The sequence below is a fragment of the Hemicordylus capensis genome, chromosome 6, assembly GCF_027244095.1.
Source record: "Hemicordylus capensis ecotype Gifberg chromosome 6, rHemCap1.1.pri, whole genome shotgun sequence".
NCBI lineage: Eukaryota > Metazoa > Chordata > Lepidosauria > Squamata > Cordylidae > Hemicordylus > Hemicordylus capensis.
In genome coordinates, this window is record NC_069662.1 from 73,614,491 (window position 1) to 73,627,752 (window position 13,262).

At 45.6% G+C, this 13,262-nt stretch overlaps 1 protein-coding gene across 6 annotated transcripts in view; it reads left to right on the forward strand.

Annotated features, from left to right (window-relative positions):
* Window positions 1-13,262, forward strand: part of COL15A1 (collagen type XV alpha 1 chain) — a 301,360-nt gene that overhangs the window by 103,260 nt on the left and 184,838 nt on the right. The window contains exon 1 of one of the 6 annotated variants that reach the window (XM_053259432.1): window positions 2,112-2,255. The exons of 3 other annotated variants lie outside the window; for them this stretch is intronic. In XM_053259432.1, the coding sequence (XP_053115407.1) occupies window positions 2,159-2,255 (97 nt within the window). In that variant the 5' untranslated portion in view covers window positions 2,112-2,158. Of the gene's footprint in view, window positions 1-2,111; window positions 2,256-3,118; window positions 3,234-13,262 lie in introns of those variants that run through there. 2 more of the 6 variants (XM_053259435.1, XM_053259436.1) reach the window with 2 other exon arrangements.

Below are 13,262 nucleotides of genomic sequence, written 5' to 3' on the forward strand. Positions count from 1 at the left end.
GACTAAACATGTGACATGCAACTTATAAGATAAAGCTACTGGCAGCCTATATCTAAATAGGCTTCTTGCAGCTCTCTAGAAATTAAGATGGAGGTCTTTTTCAGCACTATCCTGAGATGCCACGGATTTACAGCCTGCCCTCACTTTTTGAAATAGAGCAGGCATATAATCCAACTGCCCAATTCTATGCATGTTTACTTAGAAGTAAGTCCTGCTGATTTCAGTGGGGCTTACTTCCAGGTGCGTGGGCATGGGCTATCAGCTAATTAAGTAAGCAGCTGTGCTGACTTCAGTCAGTGCTGGGTAGAATAGATGCCATGGGAGTTCAGAGGAAGGCAGCTATTAGAAGGAAGAGTTCTTTATTGTGTTATAGGAAGAGACAAGTTCAACAAGAAGTACAGGCAGGAAGTAGGAAGGGACTCTTGCCTCCAATTAGGATCACTAGTTGCAAATGCTTGTGCCACCTACTGGCTGGGTAAATTACAATAACATTTCCACACAATAGAGTTGTAAGGGACCTTGGAGTCTTTTCAAATTGTGCTGTATGCATATTGGAGGAAAGCAAGATAGGTGTGCATGCGCACACACGTGCACACACTCTCTCTCTCTCTCTCTGAAGAAAAACAGAGCAAACAAAACCCTGGGTGGGTAACCTGCTGCCTCATGTCCAAATGATAAATGAAAAGGTTCTAGCAGTCTTTAAACTATCTTACTTTGTTGTGTCCTTCATTTTTCCAAAGTGATTAACATGGGTTTGGAAAGCATTCCAAAACTCTATTTCACAAGTTTTCTATAATTTTTACTTTAGCAATATAGCAATAGCACTTACATTTATATACCGCTCTATAGCCGGAGCTCTCTAAGCGGTTTACAATGATTTAGCATATTGCCCCCAACATTCTGGGTACTCATTTTACCAACCTCGGAAGGATGGAAGGCTGAGTCAACCTTGAGCCCCTGGTCAGGATCGAACTTGTAACCTTCTGGTTACAGGGCGGCAGTTTTACCACTGTGCCACCAGGGGCTCTTTATTTAATCTCTTTAATCAATTACTCTTTAATCAATTACTAATTCTTTATTCCCCCCATTTCAATTGTATTCACAATTGTGATACACTAATTTTAGCGATTTTGAATGTGATGAATTATAACTTTGCCCATTAAATTCACAGATGTAAAATTACATCTGAAAAATAGGCAGCACATCACATCCTGACCACCTTGAGTCCTCCGACTTTAAAAATACTTCTTAAGTTCCTGACTTTCCAGATCAGGGTGAAGTTTATTTTGAGCAAGACCATTGCAGTGAGAAAAGCTGCATTTTTGCTGTGCAAGCTGTGCAGCTGTCCAGTAGAGGGCAGAACAAGAACAAGAAATATATAGTGGGCCAGAACAGATGTTAGTTGTACAAGGAAAGGTATGACTTGACTTCAAAGATAATCTCACCCCACCCACACTCTGCACTGATTTCAGTGTTAAAAGTGGGTGGTTTGTGCCACTGAAACACAGGGTCCTTCAGTAATGTTCACCTTCTCAGGCTAGAAAGTGTTTGTAGGAAACCTTTTTTGTCTTTGTAGTGTTTTGACCAGTAGCTATTATTTACACTTGGTTCAGACATTAGACATATTTTTAGTGGGCACTCTTGGGTCCTGCCTTTCAAGACAAAACTTTGGAAACTGCTGTTTTAAGCTATTTTGAGCTCTTTATGCTGTTTTAAAGTGGCACATTCCTGATTTATTGTTTTACTTTTGTATTATTTGTATGGCACCTTTAAGAATTTTATAGAAAGATATGATAGAAATGCTGAAATAACTAACTAACCTGTTGCTGCAGATGGAGCCATTCTCAGCTGATTTTGCTATCTGTGAAGCCTGTTCCTTTATTGAGAAACTCAGGGGCCACTTGGATCAGTCTTGAACTCCAGAAAAACGTGAAGCAGCCTGAGCAGCTGCAGTAGTTTTGTCAAGGACCAAGTGCTGTCCAGTATCACTGAATTCACCACAGCAAGTCTTCAAACCTATGTTATGACATCACAAAGCACATTAAGCTGGTTGCAGTTACTGTGTGACTTTGGATTGGCTAAGCAGACTTCAGACAGTTTTACTGGGATAGCAACTAGTTAAAATGGGAGCAACAACATAAACATAAGAAGAGCTTGGATGCAAGATCCAGCATCCTGCTACCAACAATGGCCAGTCAGGATGCTGGTGAACAGGGCAGGAAGCACACACCTCCCCGCACACCTGGTTCTCAAAGGTATGCTCTTCCTTCAACATGGAGGCTCCTTTTAACTGTTGGACATGGAATTCCAGTGCATCGACCTTTTGCGCCATCCTAATGGCCACTAGGGGCATTGAGAGTAGGGTTAGTTAGTGAGGATCTCCTTACCTATCCCTGCTTGCCTCTACTCTATGATCCTTGCTTTGACTCTTCAGGTACTTCTTGTAGTGAGTCTGTCCTCTTCCTTTCCTCCTAGACAGAAGATGGAGACATCTCTCTCTCCCTCTCCCTATTCATTATGTAGCTGATAGATAGGATAGTTCTTTCCTATCTCAAATGTACTTCACCAATAAATCAATTTAGTTGACAGTGATCTATTCTACAGTGATCTCCATGTGTGTTCCTTAAATAGCTGCAATAACTAAATTCTGCACTCTGTAACTAGAGTGGTAGCTTCCTTGGACCTTGTTAAAATAATCACAAACTCCAACTTTACTTACCATGGTTAATAGATTCATCCTCTATTAATCTGTCTAATCCCCTTTTTTAAGCCCATCTGAATTGGTGACCCTCACCACTCTTTTGATACTTAATGCCATGCAGCAAATATTCTGCTATAGAACTAAATGGCTTCTTTTTTTGTCAGCAGGGCTGTCCTTAGGGCGGGGCGACTGGAGCAATTGCCCAGAGCCCCACACTGGCACAGGCCCTGCTCTGGGCACATTGCAGTGCAGCCTGCCCTCCTCTCTCCTCCAGTCCCAGCCACTTATCTTTTTCCCAGCAGCGGATCTTTTATGTCTGTGTGCAGCTTGAAAGGCTCCCAGGCCAGCTGCTAGAGTTCCCCCTCTCCCTCCTCTCAGCTATTTGGCAGGTGGGCGGGGCTTCCAGAGAGGCCTACATGTAGGCCTCGCTGAAGCCTGAAGCTCAGGAAAGAAGCAGGCAGGTGGAGTGGGAGTGTGCCCAGCCCCAGAGTTCTCTGCAGACCCTCTGCCCAGCCCAGCCTTAGTAATGGAAGTATGATGTTATTTCCTTTTTGTGGTTATTCCCGTCCCCTTTGAATATGTAGGGATTGGCTTTGGTATTAAGCAGAGATGGAGGGCAGGGTGGGAGGAATATGTATCTTTAAATTGAATGGATTGGACAAATTGTTGGTTTTTAATTTTTTTAATTTAAGACCCCCCATCCAAAAAGTCCTATAAGTGGCTTGTTTCATGACAGAAAATTACAAAAATGTCTGGAACTGAAGCCCCCACCCCCCATCATTCCATCCCCATATGGAAGAATCTGCACTTTGATTTCATAAAAAAGGGTAAAACACCCCCCTTTCAGCCCCAGCCCTTTGATCACCTGGATTGACTTGGCATAGGGCTTTGGCATTGAGCAGAGATGTAGGGCAGGGTGGGAGGAATATGTATCTTTAAACTGAAGTGGATTGGACAAATTGTTGTTGTGTGTGTTTTAAGACCATCCAAAACATCCTATAAGTGTTTTGTTTCATGGCAGAAAATTACAAAAACTTCTGGAACAAACAATATATAATATTTACTTACTTACTTATTTATGAATGCACTATGCTCAAGTTGATTTGCAACCCAGAAGGTCTGAGAACTGTGAAGCATGTGTTGTGCTTTTTTATATTTGTTTTTTTAGAAATGCATTATATGTCCAAGCTGGTTGGACATGTCCAAAAACATCACTCACACTATTTACACTTTATGTCATCAATCAGTATGATTCTGTAATGATATGACATGTTAAGGAGGGCCCGCACATGCTGATTTGCCCCCAGCCCCGCACCCCACTAGGAATGGCCCTGTTTGTCAGTTTCTGCCTTGCAAAAAGAAAAGTCAACCCTTCAGAACAGAACACATGCTGAAGGAGAGGAAGCAACAAGGAGGATATATTTTTAAGGACAGGGAAATGTAATTATACTTGACAGCAAAACAACTAAAGGATGGGAAGGAAGAAATGAGAAGCAATGAAGCGGAAGAAACAAGGAACGTGTGTGTTAAGATTTCTAGCTGAGAGCAGAGAGCTGGAATAGAAGGAGAGGTGAATAGGACTGAGCTTAACAGAACAACTTTCCCCAAATATCTGATAGCTGAGGCACACTTTTGTTTGTTTTGCATTAAAATTGGAGGCAAAATCCATGAGGGTACTTCCTCTGTGGAACCAGCTTCCTATGTTTGCGAGGAAGACTGAGCAGATCAGGCTAGGCAAGAAAGCTGATCTGGCGAGTGACACGAAGTACTGAACAGAGCCTGGCATTGTGGCCTGTGAACAGTAAATCACCTGAGCAGCTGGTAACTCCAAGGTAGCTGGTATGCAAAGAGCACACTGGATCATGGGGCCAGATATATCCCAATTTATGTCCTGGGGGAACATTCCAGTTGACCTTTTTTGTTGAATAGGTGTGTTGGGTGGAACCAGCAAGGATTCCATTGTTGCTGACCGCTTTTCCTGAGTGTAACAATGTGGGAATTGCCAAGGCATACCAAGGCTTTTTGTCATGAAAACAGAGTGCTTGGCGTGTGAAGAGGAAATCTGCCTGGACCAATAATCCAGAGGGTCCAGTAATCCAATCAGTACTTTTAATGAATGGGTGCATCTCAAGGTCCTTATTGCTGACTCAACCTCTTTTGTGAAGGGGGAGAAAGCACCTCTGGGAGCCTTATCTGTGTTCTTTCTGCTGAGTTAATTGGTGCATTAGCTTGCTGCTATCCTTTGCAAAAAGGAGGGGATAGTGAGGCAGTTCACTCTGAGTGCAGAGCGACCTTGGCTAGAAGTTAACCTGCTTTAGTTAATTTCTAGGGCCTATTTAGGGTATCCCAGATAGGGAGGGCATGTATCTGCTCCCAATTGGCTTGTTAGGAGCCAAATCTAGGGGCAACTAGTACTGTCAGCGAAGTACTGTCAACCATGTGGCCTGTCCCCCATGCGCCCTAAATGGAGAGCTCGTGAGTCTGTGAGGCGTCTGAGCCCGTCAAGAGTGAGATCTCCAAGCCTGGAGACTCAAACACAAACGAGGGGGCTCCTGTATTATTTTATTATTTATTTATTCTGTTTCTATACCGCCCTTCCAAAAATGGCTCAGGGCAGTTTACACAGAGAAATAATAAATAAATAAATAAATAAGATGGACCCCTGTCCCCAAAGGGCTCACAATCTAAAAAGAAATATAAGATAGACACCAGCAACAGTCACTGGAGGTACTGTGCTGGGGGTGGATAGGGCTAGTTACTACCCCCCCGCTAAATAAAAGGGAATTGCTAGTAACACTACCCTCAGAGGAGCCCAGTTGTAAAAAGGCACATCTAGAGCCTCAAACAAGCATTTATTAAGTTAAATACTGAGCCAGGTCTCACGATCCATGAGATCTGGTTTCTTCGGGTGAGCAAGGAGAGCGGGCTAAGGGAGGGAGCAGAGAGGGAGCCCTGGGCGGCCGAATCGGCCTCCCACACGATTGCCAGCTCCGAGACGGAGCTGGTGGGGGCTGGGGAGCTCGGGGGCTGCACGGCCCCCGCAAGCCCCAGTACACCCTGCGCGAGCACGCAGGGCATACTGGGGAGACCCAATATGGCTTTTTGCCTCCCAGCCGGGGGCCTACTCATGAGTCGGTGCGGCACGAAGATGCGCCGCAGCTACTCACGCCGGTAAAAAGCAGGTTTGTGGAGCGCTCGCTCCTCAAACCTGCTGTTTATTACCAGGGGTTCCAGAGCGGGTGAGCCCGGTGGTTCTGACGATTAACAAAAATCGGGCTAGGCTCTCCTAGCCTGATGTTTGTTAATCGTGAGAATAGCCCCACTCTCTCAGGGCATGCTAACACTTCTCTCAAGACAAATTAATGTGGCATAGTTCTGGGGTGTGTGTGTGTGTGTTTGTGTTTGTTAATGGTCCATGACCCAAGTATGTTAAGCACCACCTTCTCCCACATATTCCACTGTGTGCATTCCATTCTGCATCAGAGGTCCTGTTATAGTTGCTTCCACCAAATAAAATTCAGTGGCATTCCACCAGAAGCAGGGCTTTTTCAGCAGTGACACCAGTGTTGGGGAATTCTCATCCTCAAGAGGTTGGCCAAGCTTTCACTCTGCATCTCTTCAGAGAGCAGGCAAAGACCTGGCTTTTTTTGGATTAAGCTGATCTTTGTGTTTTTGGAATATTGGCCAACATGACAGGCAGTACTCAGTCGATGGTAGGGATCCACCAAGGCTGCTGCTTAAAAGGCAGCCCTGATGGTGTAGCGAAGGGGTTGCTGTGGAATGACTTGAAACTACTTCTGGGCAGCAGTGCAGTGCTTCTTTCATTGTTTCTGGAAGTGATTTTAGACTGGAAGTGATTTTAGGTCCTTCCACAGCTGCCCCATTATGACTGTCAGGACTGCCTTTGAAGTTGTGCAGCAGCCATGGCGGGTCCCTACCATCGACTGAAGGCTGCCTGTCCTATTGGCCATTTTTTATAATTGACATTACATTTTTATGCTCTGCAGCTTTGCTTTTGCTGCTTGTTATTGTTTTGATGCTACTGTTTTTGCATTGTTTTTCTGGTTGCTCTTTGTTTATGGTAGTTTTTAATGTTGTTAGCATTGTAAGGTTTTTAATTTTAAAAAGCTAAAGTGGGTTATAAATTTTAATTTTTTATAAAGTTCAGGAATTACAGCAACAGGACATGGGAACTGAAAGGAAGGAAGGGAATAAGATGCATGTCTCAGCTTGTGCTAGAAACCCATACCAGACCTTGTGAATCTTTGTCCCCATTTATAATTAAAATTCTTCTCCTAGGTTTACAAAATAGCAGTACAATGCAGCTTATTGTCAGAAGTAAGTTAAAACATTGTAAAGAGCTGTTTTGATTGGATTAATTATTTAGAAAGATTATATGCAGTATTGCTGATTTTGCAACAACTCTTCTCAAAGAATTGTGAAGTCTCAATGTACTTTTTAATGTCACTGAAGCCTTTTCATCTCCCTGGAAAAACAGGAGATCAACAAACAAATTGCTCTGTTACCTTACCATTGGTTTTTGCCATTCACATCCATTCCATGTATCCAAGGGAAACAATATCCGAGGCATGTCTCATGTCCAAGGCTGACTTATTATGGAAGGAGATTGCTGTCTTGGAGGTGGAAAGCAGGTGGAGGCCACACTGGTCCTTTTGAGCAGGTGGAGCTGAAAACATAAATTCACTGTGAGCCCAGCTTCTGCACTCTTGATAATAATGTGATGGAATTAGATTACTTAGCTAGTTAGAAAGGAGCAGGAAAGTAATGTCAGATATTCTGGGGCTTGAACATGGAGCCTCATGGCTAGGGGTTGAGACCTAGCCTAGTTAGCTCTATGAAGACAGGAGCATAGGCAGCTGCCATATACCGTCTCAGACCATTGTTCCATCTAGCTCAGTACTGAGCCACTGGCAGTGGTTTCTCCAAAGTTGCAGGCAGGAGTCTCTCTCGGCCCTATCTTGGAGATGCTGCCAGGATGCTCAAAATAGAGGCCAGGGCTTGGATTATTATTTTTGAATCCTGGCTTAAGCTGATTTTCCATCCCATTGGTTTAGCTCCATTGGTGAAAAGGATATATACCACTCAAGGTGGGGAAAAGGGGTGGAAGAAAGGCTATATTATGGTTTCCCCCCCACCGCACTGCTAACCCTGGGCTATGAAAACACCAGACTCAAAATAAGGGAAAGAATTTATGATATGGAGCGCCAAATTGATCAGGCGCTCCATTCCGGTTGGTGTCTTTTGGGGCAATCAAATTCTGTTTTTTACCCCTGCCAACTATCTGAACCAGCTAACAGCCCCAAAGTACCATAGAGCCTTGACAGTAGCCCAATGCAATGCCTTGTGCATAGCTGTTTTGGAAGGGAGATACCAAAGAATTCCATATGGAGACCGTTTTTGCCCCTGTGGCTCTGGTGAGACTGAAACGACAGCTCACGTACTCTTGTACTGTCACTATTATCGCGATATTCGGCATAAGCTTATCTCCATAGATATTAGTCCATATCCAGGCTGTACTGATTCCTTTTACCTGAATTTCCTCTTAGCAGATCAGAATGACTCTAGGTCTTATAACGTGGCTAAGTTCTGCTTCATAGCTAGCAAAATTCGTTCAGAGCTCATTAAGAACTAATATTCTACGAGATTTAACACCGTTCTGTATTAATTACATAATTTTGCTGTCTCACTACCTTTGTAATCAGTGTCATTCTGTTATTAGTCTTGATTAACTTTAATATATAGTTTTATCTTCATAGCTTTAACTTTTAGCATCTTCTACTTATTACACTAAGTAATTTTACAGAGACTTTTATTTTGTAGGTGTAGATTGTTTGAACCGTTTTTGTCTGTTTCGCTGCTGTGCTGGTCAAAGACCGAAATAAAGACTATGACTATGGCCAGGGAGGGAACCTGGAACCTTCTGCATGCAAGCATGCAGGTGCTATTCCCAGAGCGGCCCCACCCCCTGAGATGAATTTCTTACAGTGCTCACATGTACTCTCCCATTGAAATGCAACCAGGGTGGACCCTTCCTAACAAAGGGGACAATCCATTCTTGTTGCTACCACCAGACCAGCTCTCATCCCTCTGATCATGCCTTAGAGCCCTGGTCTAAGGAGGGGGAAACAGTGGAGAGGAAGCACAACATCGGCCTAGCCTGGCTGGCAATATGAAACCTGATCTTGTGGAAATACTAGGAGCCTGGCCTTCTGCTCTTGCCAGTAGTTCAGCCTCCACCCCTGACCACAGAGACCCTCACATACACTTCAGGTTTGGGTTCTAGTATGTTGCTTTGGGCCAGCCAGGCCATTGCCATAGGCCTGAGTTGCTGGGAACAGGCTGTAATAGTTATTCTGATAGTCAGGGCCTGATCTAGTAATATCTTTAGCCATATTCACACGTTATGTTCAACAAGTACAAAATCAGAGAACAGATCTGTACGCAGGTATTCCACATACATGTCATGATGAATGCAGGTATATCAGTGCGCTTCCTATCTCTGCCATGCACTTGAGGGACTAGTACCCAAGTTCGCTATTATAATGAATGCAGGTAAAACATACAGAGGCAAGTCTCACGATTAGTGAGACTTGCCAAAAGGAGGTCTGCAGGGGGAGCGGGCTTAGTCCTCTCTCCCCACAGACAGATCAAGGCAGCAGCCCTGGGTGGCTGGATCGATAACCCACACAACTGCTGGCTCTGTCATGGAGCTGGCGGGGGTTGCAGAGATGGGGAGCCGTGGGGTTTGGGGGCCCCCAGGAGGGATGTGCAAACAGGTATGGGGGCTTGCAGTTCGTGGTTCGAGGGTTTGACGTTTCAACCCCCAAACCAAACCACCCCCGGTTGGGTCTGGACCCGGACCAAACCTCCCTCAAAGTTCAGGGGTTTGCGATTTTTTTAAAGTTTTGTTTAAAAACAAAAAACCTTAAAAATCGTCCTCAGGTTGACGGGGAAGGGGGTGCACAGAGGTTCCCCCTCCCTCTGTTGGGCTTCAAAATGCTTCCTTCAGGCCTATTCGGCCCATTTTTTTGCCCGTTCGGGCATTCCTAAAATGGCGCAGTGGCCAAAAAGGTGACCACTGCACATGCGCACATGGCTTCTCACGAGGCCTGGCATGGCCCATGGCTTCACAGAGGCCATTTGCGCATGCACTGCGGCCATTTAAAAAAAAAAAAAATAAAAATGGCCACCAAAAAAATGGCCACCATGCATGTGCAAATGGCCTCTGCGAGGCCGTGGGCCATGCCAGGCCTTGCTAGAGGTCATGTGCACATGTGCGGTGGCCGCCATTTTGGCCACTGCACCATTTTAGGTGGGCCTAAAAGGCCCGAGGGGGGCATTTTGAAGGTCGGCGGCGGGAGGGGGAACTGCCATGCACACACACACACCACCAACCCGAGAAGCATTTTAAAGGTATTTTTTTAAAAAAAAACTTTAAAAAGTTCACGAACCCCCTCAGACCGAACCAAACTGGCAGGGGTTCAAGGGGTGCCAGACCAAACTGGGCCAGCCGGTTTTGTGCACATCCCTAGCAGCCAGAAGTTCCAGGATGCCCTGCACAAGCACGCAGGATATGCTGGAGAGACCCAAGTGCCCAGGAGACTGCTTGCAGCCTCCTGATGGAGGTCTCTACATGTGTTGCCGCAGCACGGAGCTGCACCGCGGCAATACATGATTAAAAAACGCCGTTAGCTGAGCACTCGCTCCGTTAACCTCGTTTTAGTTGAGGGCTACTTAAGCGGGTTACCCGCTTTGAGGAAACCAGGGGGCTCGCCTGCAAGCCCAGTGGTTCTCACGCTCGCCCAAAAGCTGGCTAGGGTCCCTTAGCCCGCTTTTGGCCAATCGTGAGACTAGCCTCACAGTCTGAATAGGGCTTTTGTGAAGCACACCTGAAATTCCAAGTTCAGCCCCAGACATCTCCTATCTAATTAGCAAATCTCAAACTGCAGAGCTGGAAAATATGTTTGCTTTGAGTTCTGTGGGAATGGGATGCATGTCAGAGTAGACAGTTCTGAACTAGCAACATCATTATTTGGAAAAGATAGGGCTTATATTGATTGCACCATATCAGTGTACATTTAAATGTATTAGAATAAGAAGAGGGACACATATTGAAAAGCCAACAGGGAAGTCATGTTAGCCTCCCTCACCCCCATGTTATTTACACATAGAGAAGCATCCAACCTAATCAGCTTTGGAAGTGCTTACCACAGGATGGTCTCTGGGGATTAAAGCTACAGTTGCTATCTCCCCCAGAAGGAATATTTCCATATATTAATTCACTGAAATACATGCATATTTGAAATGTCCATTGCCTACCTCTGAGGCAGAATTAAAAGATAAACTTGTGTGGGAGTTGGAAAAAGGTCAAGCTAATTGTAAAACCGGCCAGGTAGCAAATGTAATTAAAACATTGTCTACAAATCAGCAGTTCCAGACTACTGTGATCTAATGACAGCCCTCCTGTTGAAGCATATGCTGAGGGTGAGCAGGTCAGAAATGGGATTTTTGTCTTTTGCTTTTAGGCCAGTTGCCAGAAAAGCAAAAAAAACCAACCCCAAGCTTTTAAAAAATTATCTCCCAGGGTATATTCTAAGCAAATCGACAACTTCTGTGCTCGTCTCCTTCCCAAGACAGGAGTGATCCAAGCCATTTTGCTTCCTGAGGCAAAGAGCAATATGACACCACCCCCATCTGCAGGCGGATGCTCAGCATGCTTAGGCCATGGTGTCCAGGCAGTGGTGGAGGCACACAAGTGCTGTCAAACTGCTCTACCAAGCCAGGAAGCGGTGGCAGGAGTCTTCCTAGCTCGTATCGGGGAGGGGGGGAGGGAGAAAGAAGAGGCACATCCTATCAGGATGTGGAGGGGAAAATAAATTGCATACCACAGCATGATGGCAAAGGGCAGTGGCAGTGGGAGGGGGAGGGGGGTGAGGTGGTGTGGCAGGGGGCTGGCATTTGCCACCACTGCACCTGTCCTCATGCCTGCACCTGCCTCACCATGCTTCCATTAAGCCCTGTCTAATGTCTTAAAAGGGCTAGCATTGTTTGCTTACAGCTATCTATTGAATTTGTGGCAGAGATTTTTTTTTTAATTTTACATTTTATCTCCCACTCTTCCTCCAGGGAGCCCAGAGTACTACATACTTAGGTTTCTCCTCACAACAACCCTGTGAAGTAGGTTAGGCTGAGAGAGAAGTGACTGGCCCAGAGTCACCCAGCAAGTCTCATGGCTGAATGGGGACTTGAACTCGGGTCTCCCCAGTCCTGGTCCAGCACTCTAGCCACTACACCACGCTGACTCCAGATACTTTAGTACAACTCTCAACTCCATGCAACGCTATGTCATTGAAAGCTTGCTTTGCAGACAGCCCAGAGAATTCTGGCTAACAACTTGGTTTTTAGGATGCAAGCCTTCAAAATGCAACGGGTCCTTTCTCACAATCAGTAAGAAGGGCTACTGGAACTTACCTCCCCCGCAGACGATCTTTGGGTCCATGCTCAGCATGCGTATCGTGCGCCCAGATGAACAACTGCCCCCAGCAGCGTGGAGAGTCATCCTGCCCCCACCCCGGAAATCCCACAATGCACCATTCAAGTGCACAGTGAATTTTGGGGTTCCTATTGGCACTGGCGCCACATGGCGCCAACACACAAGCATTTAGCCCAAGTGACAGGCGGGCCTCTAGTTCGGCTGACAGGCAGGCCTCTTTGGTGGGCTTGCCGCCAAGGTGCCGCCAGGAGCTGTGCAGCTGTTGGTGGTTCTCACGCACAGCGAAACCTGGGCTTGGCTGCCTTAGCCCAGTCTTGGCTGTGCGTGGGAACAGCCTCATTGTATGTTTACTAAAGGTCATTGGTGGTTGGACACCCAAAAAGTTCTAGAAATCTGCCCTCTTTCTATTGGGAACTTTTAAAGACCTTTCTCATGAAATTACTTATGTAAAGCATAGGAAAACTTCAGGGTTGAAAAAATAATTAGGTCACATCAGCTGAGTGCAATGTGAACACAAGTATAAAATGAACACATGGATGCTTACTGGATGTGGAACAGGGTCTTGGAAACACGTAAAGTAATTTGGAGAGGGTGATTTGAATACTACCCTTTGCTTATATTCTCTGGGCATGTTTTTGCACAGCTCCCATTCATTTCAGTGAGGCTTATGCAGGAGAACGTCCCCAGGATTGTGCTGAACCACATGGAGGACAACCATTTCTCCTTGTCCACTGGAGCTTCTTCAGAAAACCTAAAGGCTGAAAACAATGACTTCTCATCCCCCTTAGCCCTTCATCCCACAGCTGTTTTCACTACACTGTGTTCAAGTGATATCCTTATAGGAGTAAGCTGCCGCTGTATCAGCCCTCTGCCTAAGGAAACTGCAGGGCTCAAACTAATTGTGGTGATGAATCTGCCCCAATCACATAGAAAATGGGAGGAGGTGGCTTGCTTTTCAGAACAAAATGCGAATATAGGTGACATCTCAGTGCCCATCACTTCCCCCACTGTAGCCCCTCTTGCCAAGCACTTTTGTCTCAGCCAGCT